Genomic DNA, 15,855 nt, shown 5'->3' with positions numbered 1-15,855 from the left:
CATCTTGCTTACTCTGCGTCAGTGGTGTTTAGCTGCTGTTAATGGCTACCACGGGTCCACTGCCAGGTGGAGAAATTCCTTCCATTCAAAGAAATCCAGTTGATATCACAAGTGATCAAATTATGCAGAAATACTAATTATGCCCAATCGCATAACCACAGAACAATGAACAGCTACATATATTAAACCTATCCTTTCATCACTTTAATCACTGAGATGTTATTATCTCATGTGAATTCCGCTACAGTTCAGTTTCCTCTATTACTTATTATTGGAACAAAACCTTGAAAATCTCCAGTTTTGTTGGTTTTTTTAACATTTTCCTGAAAGTTTGATAAGAATGCCAACTGCTGCTTACAATATGTTACCATGTTTTGATAAAAGGACCAATAGATAAAAAAAAAAAGTTTTTTGCAGAAATGAGGTTTTGTTGCAGCACGATGCACATGGCATTGTTATGGGTAAAAGTATTTTTGTTAAAAATAATATATATTTTTAAGTTCTAATGATAGATACCAAATTTGCTTTAGTGTTACACCCCATTAACCCTTCGTCACAGAAGCCATAGAAAGCAATTTCTGCCTGTTGTAGATGAGGTTCCTCAGTTAAACTGTACATTTTTTTCTTCAAAAATGTTGAAATGATGAAAACTGTCCCAACAGTGTTTTGTGAATGCCTTTAGTGGCATATTGCTTGCAACAAGCAGGAGAATTGGACTATATAAAGTCCTGCATTCATGAATTTGACACCGTTTAACACTGGTTTTATGGGGGTTTGTTGTGAAATGAACCTGAAGTGTAGGTGATATGCTATGGTCTCTGTGGCTCATGAATGGGACCTGGAGGTGAACGGAACAGAGTTTAAACACAGCAAAACTATCTGCAGCAATGCACAATGGAAAAGAGACATGTGAACCATTTTATAAGTGAGTAAACTCTAGAAAAAATGTTAGATATCTTTAAAAAAAGGCAAAATGTTACATATGTGTATTTCCCATCTGTTTATCCTGTCCTCCATCCCTATCCCTAGATAGTAATTCACTGGAACTGGTATTTGAGACAGAGACCTTGTCAACAACATGAAAAACTCCAATTCCCATCACACCACACTTCAGCCTGATTTTTTGAGTAAAGAACAGAAGAAGACTAACTTACAGCAGTGGTGTAACTACTGTGGGGGTCAACAGGGGCAGTTGCATTGGGGCCCATAGCACGGGGGGCCCATGACAACCAGGCCCCCTAAAGTTTAATACACATATTGTGACATAATATGGAGACACTGACGCAACTGTACATTCACGACTCACAGACAGACCCAATTTCTTACCCATATCCCTCACCAGTTAGCTTTAATCAACTTTACACTGAGGGTGGCGTGGTGGGTAGCGCTGTCGCCTCACAGTGAGGAGGGCCTGGGTTCAATTCCCCGGCCGGGCGGTCCTCTCTGTGTGGAGTTTGCATGTTCTCCCCGTGTCTGTGTGGGTTTCCTCCGGGTTCTCCGGTTTCCTCCCACAGTCCAAAGACATGCAGTCAGGCCAATTGGACATACTAAATTGCCCCTAGGTGTGAGTGTCTGTCTGTCTGCCCTGCGATGGACTGGCGACCTGTCCAGGGTGTATCCTACCTTCTGCCCGAAGACTATTGGGATAAGCTCCAGCATCCCCCTGCGACCCTGACGGAGAAGCGGCTTAGAAAATGGATGGAACTTTACACTGACATCTGTTTTCCTCCTTTTTATTAACAATGCAGTTCATCCATGGTAACTGCTTTCATGTGGACCCTTCATGACCTGCATCATTTATTCATTATAATTTTTAAATCTTAAGTAGGTAGTCTAATGTAACATTTAGGTTAGGGCTAGGGTTACATGCTAGTGGTTGGGATGGCATACCCTGAGACATACTAGCAAGTAAAACGAGCAAATTACATGGTCATTTGTTTCGTTGAATGTTATTATTGTATTGGGGGTGCTGACAGTTCTAGATACACCACTGGCTTACAGAATGTGTTTAGTGGACTTGTGCTATTCAACCAATCGTTAAGTATTGAGACTGAGTATTATGTCTCATTTATACAACAGTTAGTTCCGGCCACGCGAGCTGATTGGTTGAGAAGCGTTCTGTTACTTCGCCATAAAATCACAGGGTTTTCCACAAACACTGTATCACTCCGCCGTTGCTAAGGAAAAGTTTGAAGCTATAGAAGACGCTCACGCTCAATCCATTTGAATGTTTTTACTTCTTACTTTGCGAACAAACAGAAAATGGATATATTTAAGACCACGTTTGACCGACAGCCGATTTTGGTCAGACTCTGAAGATGAAACTACACTAAATTCCCAATCTGTCATTTTCAGGGGCAGCTGTGACAGAAGAACACCTAAACAACCTGGAATCAGCCAGAAATGAACCGAATAATTCCCCAAACGTGTAGTCTGATCTTCAGAGTCTGACCGAATCAGACTGAGCCATAAAACTGCCGCAATAAAAAACAAAAAAGCTGCTCAGCGATGATGACGGTTTCATAATTTGGTGCTGACTGTGCAGCGAGTGGGCGGAGCTCGTTACTCTGACGTAGCAACAAGCTGCTTGTTAGGGAACTATAATTTGGCGGAGGGAATTGCCAACATCAAAACATATTAAACGACACGTTCAGGGCATCATTTACTCATTTCCTACTTTATAATGGTGTATTAAAGCAATAGCCGTGATGTTATTTCCATTTTGCAAGGACTGGTTTAATAAAAGCCGCTGCGCTCATGCGTTGAATCTACAGCGATGTCTGAATGTGGAAAACCGGCCGTGCAAGACTGAATATAAGGAGAACATTTTAATGAAACTGTCTGGCTGCTCCACGGCTTATCGATACGAAGCAGAGCTGAGATTTGCCACTCAGGCCTGCGCTGTACTCTTTCCCAAAATGTCACGCGATAATGGCCTGAACATTTTCAATCAAGCCAACACACGGCGCTTTGTCTCTAAATGTCACTGACCAGAACCGAAAGATCAAATTCAGCCGTTCAGAATGAAAACACTTAAACTACCATGGTGGTGAAAAGAAAACTTCATCACTGCTTGGACTGCTTGAAAGAAAGTGCTGTTTCTGTGGTTCACTTACACGGATCTTCTCCATTTTTAGTCAAAACGGCCTTTATTTGTTGTTAAAAAGGCAGTTTGTGTCCATTTTTGTCCTCCTTTTTTCTCTTTTTTAGGAAACCCACTGTCAGTTTTTAGAGAAATTTGCTGGAATGTTTACCACACCCCCAAAATTCAGTCTTAGAAGCTGGTTGCAGTTTCTGCTTCTCATGTAATGCCAAATTTAGACTCAACAGCTCATAAACCTCCTCCACTTTCAGTGTTCTAGTCCAGATATTTATTTTTTTGTCTTTGCTTTTCTCAGTAACGGCTTCTTGACAGCTACACATCCTTTCAGACCCACAGCGCTGAGTTGTCTTCTCACTGCAGAAGGATACGCTGTGGATTTTTTCAGATCTGAACCAAGAGTGGAGCTTGATTTTCTCCTGATGAAAAAGATGAAATATAAGATGAAAGCTTTAAGTTTGGAGGCCTACCAGGTCTTGCAGGTCCTTGCTCTGAATCTTTTCATCATTTTTTTAATTGCAGTTTTGGAAACTCCTGTTGGGCGGCACGGTGGCGTGGTGGGTAGCGCTGTTGCCTCACAGCGAGGAGGGCCTGGGTTCGATTCCCTGGCTGGGTGACCGGGGTCCTCTCTGTGTGGAGTTTGCATGTTCTCCCCACGTCTGCGTTGGTTTCCTCCCACAGTCCAAAGACATGCATTCAGGCCAATTGGACATGCTAAATTGCTCCTGGGTGTGAGTGACTGTCTGTGTCTGTCTGCCCTGCGATGGACTGGTGACCTGTCCAGGGTCCTGCCTTCCACCTGATGACCACTGGTATAGGCTCCAACACCCCCCTGTGACCCTGAGGGAGAAGCAGCTTAGAAAATGGATGGATGGAAACTCCTGTTGATCCATTTATTTTCCTTTGACTTTGTTGCATAGACTCAAAGTAGAAACAATTAAATCACAGGCATTGTTTCACCTGCCTCACGATACAATAAGCTCTACACATGTTCACATTAGAAGAATCATCACAATAGGCTTCTCACAGTAGTCACTGAGTTTAAGGATGTAGCTCATTTTGCTGTGATACGCTACTAGCAGCAGTCACTGGTTTTCACTGGTGACAGTGACTGATTTTCATGAGTATGTTTCTCACAGTTACTCTTACAGTAGTCATCGTTATCACTGGTTAATCTATGTTCTTCTGTCCAGTGGCAGGCTGTTTTTTTCTTTTTCTCTAGGTTCAATATGGTATATTAATTGCAGAATCTTTTCTCAGTTGTGTTATTGTTTTGCTATGTGATGTCAACCAGAGGAGATGGTTTTTTCCTCTTGCTCTTTGGGAATTTTCTCGTTCATTCAGGCTGAGACCTGGATTTTCTGTAAAGCTGCTTTGTGACAGCAGCTCCTGTAAAAAAGTGCTATATAAATAAACTTTGACTTCACTTGATCATTCAAGTGGGTTATTTGATCTAATCTCCTCAGAAATATTTCATTTAGCCTCTCGTTTAGATGCATGAGAAAGAAAAATGGAAGAGATCAAGTGGCAGTAAGCGCAAAAAAGTAAAAGGTGCACAAATTATATACTGACAGATTTACCGTTACATCTAGTGTTGGAGGTGTTTGTGTAATTTAATGTGAAATATATGTTTATTGCTTTTTTATTCCGACACTGAAAATGAATAACTTCTACTTAATAACCGCTTGAATAGAATTTAAATAAATGAAAGGGTGGTCTCTGAGTCCCCCGTTGTTTTTTTTTTTTGTCTAAATTCATTTTGTTGTGTTAGTTCAGCGCCTGGACTGCTTTGCAGTTGCTTTGCTGTCTCAAACCCCTTAAGCATTTTAAAAGAATCTCAAAAAGAGAAGAATAGCAAAGCTATCAAACTTCAGCTGCTCTGTTGAAAGATGCTGGATGTACTAAAAAGCTTTACTGTAATCCTCTAGGGAATTTAGCCCTTACCTATGGCTTCTGGCACATCATCCTGGCAAACGCTCATTGCATAAGAAACACCATTGTAGGCTCTTTGAATGTGGGCTTTGTGTTTATGGCACTAACGGCTGTAGCTCTCCAGTGAGAATTGAACCTATGACCCTGTACTCATAGGTCCAGCCCCAGCCCATACTGCTAGCCCCAGGCGTTCCCTCTGAACAGTAAGGAATCATCTGTTTTCTGAGAGGGTCCAGTTACGTACAGGCCAAGAGCAGATGGCTCTTTCAAACTCTATCTGGAACCTTTCCAACACACTCAGGCAGTCTCCTACAGTCATTTTAACGATGTATCCTTAGTTGGGTTTGAAACCTCTGTTAAAGAGCCTATTCCTACATTCTTGTAATTAATGGCTGTTGTCTACTGACTCTATATTCATTACAATTAAACAGACTGTCCTGCATTGTGCCTTATTCAAAAAGCAGTTCAGACCAAATCTCTCCTTATAATTTCAACATGAATAGAGGAATATATAACATGATCACTGAAGGAAGCAGACATTAGATGAATTTAATGCCCCTAAAAGCTATATCTCAGAAAGTTATTTCACAAATTGGCTATAAATATGCTGCCTGAAGTATAAGACGTTATTTTACAATAGCTTTGTAATAATTTTTAGGCGGTAATGTAGTTTTCAAAATCCATTCACGGTGGAGAGGTACATGCAGGACAAAACAGTCCCCAAAGAAAACTTATTTTTCAGATTTTACACTATTTTATCATCATCAACACTACAAGACACAGATAGGTTCACTGGTGGCTTTGGACAGTAAATTCAATGGCTAAATTTGTGTTGCAGACATCTCCAGCCCTGGTTTCTATCACCATCACTGTAAAGAAATCTGAACTAAAGTTTCTCCCAAATGGAACCATTTCACACATCAAACCACTCCAAATGACTTACATCTCTAAAAATAAATTATGTAGAAATTTCAAAACAAGGGTGGATTTCCCCCTTATTGATTTAATTATACAGAAATCTTGAAAAAAGAATTTCATTGTAAGTGTATCCATGTGGAGCTATATGTTATTCACCTCTGCCAGTGAGTGATAGCATGTGCTACAAGATCAGGCCAAATTAAAATCAACCCACTACCACATCCTGATTTTCACGACCAGAAATTAGAAACTGCTGGTTGTTTGAAATTCCACTAGGGGGCAGCAGAGGACTGCAGGGGCAACGAGGCTCCAGTCAGTCATGTAGGCAGGGTGAACGAGCAGGTCATGCGGATTTGTGGCCTGTATGACTCCATTATCAATTGACTGTCTCACACAATTCTCAGGCAGTGGTTTATAGGATCTTCGAAACTATACTATAGATGAATTGTATTGCTAATTTACTTCAAATGACTCAATGCAATGTAGCTGCAAAAAAAAAAAAAAGAAAAGCAAAACAGGCAGCTCTTGTTTAAAGTGAAAATTCATATTTTATTGGTACATACATTAATTTAGTCAAGGGCAGAAACTAAGAAAAAAATAGATATATCAAAGAAGGGGTGTCTACGGGGTTAGAAGAGGGACAGATCACCATTTAGTTTCAATTACAAGTGCAGGGCTGGCAGAAATCTCACAATTTCAATGGAAATGATTTAAACTGGGCAGGGTACCAATTAAAAAAAAAAAAAAATACAAAAAATGACCAATGGATTTAATGACTAGGTAGACTTTGATTTCTGTCTCCACATGATAACTGAAACATGGTCCACACAAGTTAAGGACGTGTCTATGCCGACATGCACTTAACAAAATAACCCATTCATACAGGTTATTTGACAGAACGACCTGAAGACAGAGACAATGGATCAATAAATCACATTGGCTAATATACATAGTGGAGTGATGCTATCTAATTTGCTCGTACAGGCCTTGAAATCCTCATTTTCACATAATGGCTGGTGCCATCATTTTTACGCTTTTGGCTGGCCTTCATGTACAACATACACTCAAACCATGGATACACAGATCAATCCAGCATGACAGTGCCCTTCATCTGAATCAATCAATTACACAAGTTCATAAAATTAGGGTAGAGTGGGGGTGAAAAAGAAGACAGGTCTGTGTTTTTTTCTTTTCACTTTTTTCTTTTTTTACACATTGGATCAGAATGGCTTTAGGTAATGCTAAGGAAGAATACATTTCCATACAGTTATACAGAACTTTGCTACTACCTTAAATATACAAGCACAAGTACACAAAATGAAACAAAAGCCCACACTAAATTACTCTCTTTTTTAAAAATAATACAAACCAATATAATTTGAGGGTTGAGATTTTAAGGACCTTGAAAGTCCTCGTAGCTCCTTGGTCTGTAGCTTTCAATGTCGGTAAAAAAAAAAATCAAATAAAAACATTCTAGGGAAATAGAGGCTGGTATAAAATGCAGATAAAATTTTCCAAAATGCTTCGTTTTTAAATGCACTCTGTCTCCCCCTTTTTAAAACCTTGACCATTTTCGGGCTGTTCTACAGCATGGTGGCGGTGTACTGGGTTTCATGTGTTGCGACATCAGTCCAAATATTCCCCCCAACAGCAGGAAACGGTATGAATGAAAGTATTCCCGCTCCTGCTCCAGAATGGGTTGGGTTTCAGAGCACGCGGATATCAGCCTTCACCTTTTGCCAGTTTTGAGAGTGTGTGTATGTGTGCGCTTTGCTGGCGTTTTATACGTTGGTCTTCTCCTCTGAGGATGAAAAAACCAACTCCTTCCTTAACTTAAACAATATGAACTATCTACACCTTCCTTGGAGGAGCACTCGGACCATAAAACGCCAACAACTTCACAGCTACCGTATTAATATTAAAACCCAATACGATTATCTGCTTCATTCACATTTAAATGTCCCAGCTTTCATTCCTCTGGCCCTCAGTCTCCATCTCGCTCATTCCTCCAGCGCACTGAGACGGGGTGAAATGGATGGCCGCTGTTTTTTGTGTATGTGGTTCTTGTGTGTAGATGAGTGAGTCAGTCTTCCGCAACCTCGCTGCCACCTCCTTACACCCCACCTCCTCCATGACCCCACCCCCCCTTCACTTTCCCTCCTCTCCCGCCCTGAGTCTCACTGAGAGGCTTGCGAGGTGGGGTTGTCACTCTTGCTCTCCTGACTGGATGGAGCCTTGTTGTTCCAGGGGCTGTTGGCACCCAGTGCGGGAGAGTTGTTGAAGCTGTCCTCATCATCAATGCCATTGGCTGCATCAAACTGTGTATTCTCCAGCCGTGTGATCAGGCGTTCGTCTTCGTCGCCAAACTCCCCTCCCATCAGAGTGGGCTCACCCACGACCATCACGTCCTGCAGGACAGTACAAATCATTAAAATACTTGGCAGGAGAAAGTGAAAGCAAATACCCACAGGCACTCATTATAAAGGATTCTACCCTTTGCCACCTGATGTCTGTGGCTTTATTCATCAAAACCAGTCGTAATTAATTTAACATCTATCAGAAATAAGCACACCATTTGATTACTGTGCTGGGAAGACTGGTATTTGTAGAAGAGTGGTCTTTCTGAATCATGTTATTCTGTGTTCTATCTAAGCATTGCAATAAGCCATGAGGAATCCCTGCGTTACTGTGGTTTTGCTTAATGCAAAGCAGGGTGAAATAATTTTAACATAGCCATAGAGTGGATCATTTCTTTTACAAAACAGAAATATTGGCACCAAAATACATTGTGTATGCAGTCAAATGTGTATATTGAGAGTTTTACGATGACTTCAAATGTGCTCAGCCTCATTTAAAATAGTCCATTCTAAAATTTCCCATTCACAGCTTAGGAAAGGATGATTTGAAACATGCATGTTTCAAAACACCATCAGAAACTCATCTTTTCCATATACCAAAGACATTCTACAGAGGAGACAATGGATCATTCTGCCTTTAGCCTTTTAGATGTCTTTGGTCCATATTGCTTTTATACATTAAATGAACCACACCAGAGTTTGTTTTGAAGCAAACAGACTGATCTGCTGAGGGAATTCATTCCACTTATTACGCACCAACAAAGTGCACTAACAGAGCAATCACACAAACCTGCCAAGTCTGAATGCTCCCGAAATCATTTTTCCTACATCTTCTGCTGCAATAACTACAGCCTGTCTGCAGCAGTACTTCAGTATAAATAGGCAGAGCTAAGATGTAGGGTTTATGAATGAACAAGTGCAAATATTCATGGTTGACCGAGCATGATGAATTAAGAGCCGTTTCCGTATATGAACCATACAGGTTGGAGAGTAAGTAGGAGTCGTTGAAACCATGTACCAGTACATCAAAATAATAATGCACCTTTTCACACTAAATCACTCTGAAATTCCCCTTTAACACATGTGAAGTAGGCAGTGAGAGCAGCTAATGTCAACATGTGCTTGTCTGAGTTGTGCTTACAGGTACTTGGCTAGAAAGAGGGAAGCTGCCAGCGGGGCTTTTCTTCTTGCTGTTGTTGGTGGTGGTGGTGCCTCCTCCTGCACTCATGGTGCTGCCGCCTGAGATCTTACGCTTCCGCCGCTTGTTGGGTGCCTGCCGTGCTGGTTCAGCTGAGGAGAAACCAAAAGACCAAATTTCAAGTTTTAGGGAAAAAGTCCAACTATTTGCATTAGTCTGTTCTGAACAGTGAGGAACTGAAGAATTTATCAAGAACCAGAAACAGATGCTGAACATCTCCAACATTTGTAGTTTTTTTTTGCCATGGTGGGATACTGGGCAGGAGGTTTCCTTCAAATCCAAATACTACACAGAAACTAATAAGATTCTCTACAGAAAACACATGTGAGAGCAGGAAGAACGACAAAGCCCAGCCTGATGAAAAGCAAATGTTTGCCTACCTGGTGGAGCTACCATCCTCTGCCACTTCTGGAACAGGCACGTCTTTAGACAGTCCCTGGGGCTCAGGCTGTACGTCTTATGCCTGGACATGAGCTCCTGCATTGGCTCCAATATCACACACAACTACAGACACAGAGAGAGAAAACATTCTGGGTCAGAATCCGCTATACTGTGTTTATTTTGAGTAATGACAATAGGCTATATAACAACCAGATCGTGCAGAGCATGAAGAAAACTGCACAGTTGAAATTTTACAAGGGGCCTGTACTCCAGTAATTTTCAGAATGTTTCTTGGATATTATGGTAGCAGCAGGTTTCACATGCAGCATTTTCTCAGCCATAAACCAGATTATTCGAGCCATGAAAACACAGTCACAGGGGGTCTTCGCGACAAAAGCCTATGCAAAACTTTTGGCAGTGGCAATTTTGATAAATAAAAACTTGCTTTGTTATAATCGGTAAGGTGCACGTTTAAAAAGCTACTGATAAGATGCAGCGTGAAATAATGCACAACTCATGTCTATGTGAAAAAGAGACATGATTAATAAAATAATAATTTAAAGTTATTTACTAGCGTGCATAACGCTGCTGTCGGAACAAAACCTTGTATCTCCATTTTTGTCGTTTTACAGTTTTTGACTTAATTTGAAAACACCTCGTCCATTACATTTTATGTAAATTTAATGATGAATGGACCAAAAGAAATGACCCAAAATGACCAAAGCATGGTTCCACATTGACTTACATTAAAAGTAAAGAAGGTTTTTTCTTCTCCTTTAAAAGGTATGATTTCAGAGATACAAGGTTTTGATCCGAAGGCAGCGATATATTAGCCCAGCCAGGCTTCACTTCACATATATATTGTTGCTGTCAGACAAAAATCTCATTATTTCTGAAGACCTTTCTTAAATTTTGGTCAAGTCCAAGCCAAGTCCAGCGATGATATACATTATGTTTGAATACCCCAGTCAAATGACATGTTTTAATGATTTTCTAATTGAAAAAATGAACACAGAACAACATTAATAAGCCATTCTCTGCAGTTTTAGCACACAATTTCTATTTATTTGTCATTGTGTTGTATTCCACAAATAAACAGCAACTGCACATTACTGAACTGAACCATGTTCTCTGTAGAGGATGTTAATTAATTTTCACTAAGAAATGAATAAAACGTGTAATTTGACCCAAACGTTTGCATATGATTGTAGCTCCAAACTCTTGCCGTGTGCCTTTCATGACAAGTGTTTTTCATCAAGAGTATTCTGGCATAGACATATAGGTACTGAATCTTTATCATATAATCTGACTTTATCACAAATGATATTGCAGTTTGTCAAGAGATAACTTGCAGTGTTTTGTGCGGTGTGACATTCAATAAACTACAAGACCTGAGTTCACAGTTGGCTAGCCTAATTATAACCAGTCCAACAACATCTCATTAATTTGGAAAGGTCATAAACCTGCCGGACATCCTTTTCTGTAATAGATGTAACAACTATTTCCTTACAAGATCATTTCATAACTCTCAACTAGATCGGACTTCCACTTGAGTGTGCTTTCAATGGTAGTAGGGCTGTTACTATGAAGCAATATTGTGATCTAGTAACGTAATCCAAACTCAACGGAGCAATATTGGACAGCCTTTCAAATTTTCCCAAAACTTTCTAGGAAAAAGAAACCACCAAGCCTTTAAAAAGAACTTAAACGAAAAAACATTGAGTATTCCGGTAAGAAAGACCCGTGGGAGAAAATAAAAATGTACATTAACAACTTGCAAACCACCAGCTAATCACTGCTGAGTCATCAAGAAGGTAGATTTTAATAAATGAAAAATTAATTCTTTTTAAATAAAAGAATTTAGTCAAGTAATTGTGACTACACAGTACATAAACAGCAGTTTAATGAGTACGGTGTAGGTGTAACAAAATAACCAATTTTAATTCACGTTCAGAAAAGTGTAATTTTGTCACTATGATGTTTTATGAGAACAGCCCTATGACTGTGAGATGGCTGATGCATATGGATGCAGGATGATCACTCACTCGGAGGTAGTTTAGAGTGGAGTTGGAGAGGCCGCATCTCGTGATGTTCTTAGACAGCTGGTCCACCATCTGCGGGTCCTGGGCCTGGAACACCAGACAAGACAAGTGACTTTTCAATATCAATGTTCTGAAAAGATGACTATATCCACATTTATAGTTAAGGGAGCAGGGTTTGGCACATACATGCATAGCCAGGATGCTGCGGGGGATGAGCTCTCTGTGCTGCCTTATGCTGAAGTGCCACGTCTTTATCCTCATCATGTCATCGAACATGAATTCCAAGTACAAACGCCCCTCCACACAGACCTGCAATGGCACACAGCTGTGTTATGGTAGGCTTATGTACATGCACAAACCAATTCCAAGTAGACAACTGTTGAAGTAATGTAAATAAATGTAAAAACCAATGCTAGTTGCTTCTCATTACATTAATCATCAATGTAAACTAACAATCATTAGTCCACACTATACATTTGCAAAACTATAATTTAACACTGACACATTTTTCAATTTTTATTACGACAATCCTGAAATAATGGAATGGATTAGGAGTCGTATATAAAAAGATTATATATTTAACTTGGCAGCAGTATCAGGAAGGATACTATTACACTACTGCTGGTGCCAGTGACTCACTAGCTGTTACAGCGACTAGCTACAAAATGCTCTTTAAATTATTTAAGTTACCATTAGCTACCACAAGCAGATAATGGCATACCCTGTACTGAGATCCAGTGGCGAACCTTGGCTATTAGAGCTAGGCCTTCTGTTTGGGCCCTAAATGTCAAAACAAACCTCTACAATCAGGCTAATTTATGCTAGTGTCTTTACAGGATACTAGTAGTATGTCAGCTAAGCTAAAGGTGATTTATATAAACCTTTTCTGGTCTAGATGCTCTAGATTAAAATATGGACATTTGTAAAAGACATTCTATGTCTCATTTCCAGCTTCTAACATACCATGCCATCATATCTTACTTTGTAGCAGTTTTATAGAGACTCTCACAGTAAAGAGTCCTGACACAGAGCTGCTGCTGCTGTTGTCCATTTCTAAAAATGGACTGAAATGCACAGCACAGGCTACTCTTTTTACTTGTGATGCATATAATGGAATCTATTGCAATCCAAAGGATAAGCTCTCTTGGCTGCGTCTATTCAAATACCATGGAGAAAAAAAATGTTTTTCCATTGGCCATTTCAAGAATTTAACTAATTTGTTTCCATCCAAAACTTATCAATGGAATAAGAGATTTACTACAATTCACGCAGGGTTTAAATACAATAAGCATGAAATAAAATTTGCTGCACAGATTGTGAATATCATTAATTATTTTGAATGAACAATGTCAAATGTACTACACACGGTCACCTTGAAAAGCTCTTATATTTACCATGTACAACTCTCATCACCACACAACTCCAACCAGTCTGCTGTGGCATGGCTTACCTGTGTGAACATAGGCTTGCCATTCTGAGTGACCATCGTACACTGGTCACAGTCCAGAGAGACAAAGTTATTGTGGAAGGACTCTTTAGGGTGTTTTAGCACATAGTAGAGCTCAGTAGCCCCTCCTTCAAATATACTGCGGAAATAACGTGGAATCAACGTCCGGCCAATTGCTGGAGGAGAGAAAGTACAATTTCCCTCTATTAAAATCATGCAATACCAAATAATAAACAACTTAATTAACAAAGTATTACACAATATTAAAGAAAAGTACATGCCCCGTCGAATCAAATATCTAAAATTTCAGTCTTACTGTATCGCTTGGGGCCGTCCTCTAGACAGAAGGTGATTGTCAGCATGGCATCATCTTCAAAAAACTCTGTGGTGAAGGCATCCCACCACAAGTTATCACACTCCTGGAGGGAGGCAAGTAGAGGGAGAGAGAAAAGGTGAGAAAGAGTGAGAGAGGGCTATAAAAGTAGACAGTAACAAAATTCTCAAGATTAAAATAACATTCATCATCAGTAGTCCGTGTTCTGCTGTTTCTAACAGCTACAGCCTTTATGTAATCTTCTCTATATCTGGGAATATAAAGAAGATTTCTCCACATTCATACTTTAAGGTCTGCTGGAACAGGCAACTAGTTTCAATTTGGTCTACAGAATTTATTACATTCTAAGAAATAATTACAGTTGTCAAATAAAAAAGAATTCAAACATATTTTGTGCAGTTAATGTATGAGAACAAAAGAAGCTTCATCTGAATGTCTATTACTTTCAATAATTTAATGCTATTATTTTAAATGCATAAACGCAGGGATCACATGAATCTGAACATGAAAATTGAATAACACTGGTTACAACCAGTGTGTGTGTGTGTATTTACTTACACACATACACACACAATCACATAGTCGCTGTTGGAACACAACCTTGGGTCCACATTGTTTGTATTTATGTTTTTATCAATCGTCTTGATGGTGTCCAAAGTGTATGGTGAATGGATCAATAGAGACAGCCCAAAACTGGTTTGTATAATACTTCATTAGATGAATTACACTAGTTACAGGAGTTTTTTCCTTCTCCTGTAAAGCTGCAATTTTAGACGTACAACATTTCGCTGGGTTTAACGCCTTTGTGACTGCAGCCTCTTGCTCTCATTCATACAGCTCATGAATTCTTGTTACACTTGAGGCTCTCAAGGGGAACTAGAGCTTTCCACTTTGTTTTTGCTCCTTAGTTTGCTTGCTTTATCTCCCTTTATCTCCCCTGAGCACTGTCCAGTGCAGTCTGCCCAAGGTACTGCTTCAAAAGCCGTTTAGAAAGCTGCTTTTGAACAAACAGGCTACAATCGCGGGTTTTATCATAGCAACATATGGCACATGAACAGCTAAGCTTCAGCCTCGAATTAGGAAGCCAAGTTACAAAACTATCTATAGTTACTAATCTATAACGTTAACTTTGACATCCCTAAAAATAATACTTTTGTTTAAAGTATAAAAGCAATACACAATAATAAATGTTGTAACAAACCACGACATACAGAACTGTAATCATTAACTTGTGAATTGATTCTGCCCTCAAGTTCCGCATACAGGGCCCAGAAAGGGTTTAGAAGTGGAATTTCCCCTCAGGCATGTAGGACTCTAGGATTTTTTTTTATGGTTGTGCCTTTGCTCACCTCTGTCCAGTTCTGTAGCCGTTTGTTGAGCTCAAATATCCTGTAGTCTGTCTGGTTCCCATACGGCGTGTGCCTCCTGACAGACAAAGAGAAGGAGTGGAAAACAGAGACACTTTGATCCTGGCCACAGCTCTTAATGCCTACATAAACACAAATGAAACTCTGTCCAGGTATTCTCAAAATAATTTCTCTGCTGGTAATAAAAAGGTTAGGTACAAGTTACTGGTGGGGGATATGGAAAAACTAGTATCACAATATTTGAAAGCTTTGATATTTGGCACTTTGATACTTGGCAGCACAATATTTGACTGCATGATAGACAGCTGGAAAATGGCAAAAAAGTAGTGCCACCCTTGAAAAAAGCCATTAAACAAGCCAGTAAAAAAAGCCAGTACACTGATGACTACTCAATCTTTGCAAAATAAAATATTTAAAAAGAAACACAATATAAAAATAGCAAATGGTAAAAATATATATTTTTGTTTATTATATCCAGCTACATGTAACTATGCAGTTTATGTGTTAACTGTCCTCCGCTCTAGGCTCTCTATAATTGGTTGAAATCTGTCTTTTTTATGATACATGCAGGTATTCAGTGGTGATATCCAATGTATTCTCAGGAAGGAGGATTATAACATTAACTTACCCTATCCCGGGCTCTAGGTATGTTGGTGGGTACATGGGCGTTGGGCTGCAAAGCAAGACAAAAAAAAGATATGAAACAATTCGAGACAAAATAGCTTCAGCCACAACAAATGCCTCAATGATCACTGATCATGGCCTTACAATAAAATATT

The 15,855-nt window shown here is 39.7% G+C and overlaps 1 protein-coding gene across 3 annotated transcripts in view; it reads right to left on the bottom strand.

The window, feature by feature from the left end:
• Positions 1-6,475: 6,475 nt before the first annotated feature.
• Positions 6,476-15,855, bottom strand: part of ldb1b (LIM-domain binding 1b) — a 36,389-nt gene continuing 27,009 nt past the window's right edge. For all 3 annotated transcript variants that reach the window (XM_017725664.2, XM_017725665.2, XM_017725666.2), the window contains exons 3-11: positions 15,705-15,749; positions 15,059-15,134; positions 13,692-13,794; positions 13,379-13,551; positions 12,115-12,237; positions 11,932-12,015; positions 9,886-10,009; positions 9,449-9,597; positions 6,476-8,358 (exon numbers count right to left, since the gene is read on the bottom strand). In XM_017725664.2, coding sequence (XP_017581153.1) covers positions 8,128-8,358; positions 9,449-9,597; positions 9,886-10,009; positions 11,932-12,015; positions 12,115-12,237; positions 13,379-13,551; positions 13,692-13,794; positions 15,059-15,134; positions 15,705-15,749 — 1,108 coding nt within the window. In that variant the 3' untranslated portion in view covers positions 6,476-8,127. The remainder of the gene's footprint in view (positions 8,359-9,448; positions 9,598-9,885; positions 10,010-11,931; positions 12,016-12,114; positions 12,238-13,378; positions 13,552-13,691; positions 13,795-15,058; positions 15,135-15,704; positions 15,750-15,855) is intronic.

The sequence above is a fragment of the Pygocentrus nattereri genome, chromosome 15 (assembly GCF_015220715.1).
Source record: "Pygocentrus nattereri isolate fPygNat1 chromosome 15, fPygNat1.pri, whole genome shotgun sequence".
In the NCBI taxonomy this organism is placed as follows: domain Eukaryota; kingdom Metazoa; phylum Chordata; class Actinopteri; order Characiformes; family Serrasalmidae; genus Pygocentrus; species Pygocentrus nattereri.
This window is presented reverse-complemented; position numbering and strand designations above follow the sequence as displayed.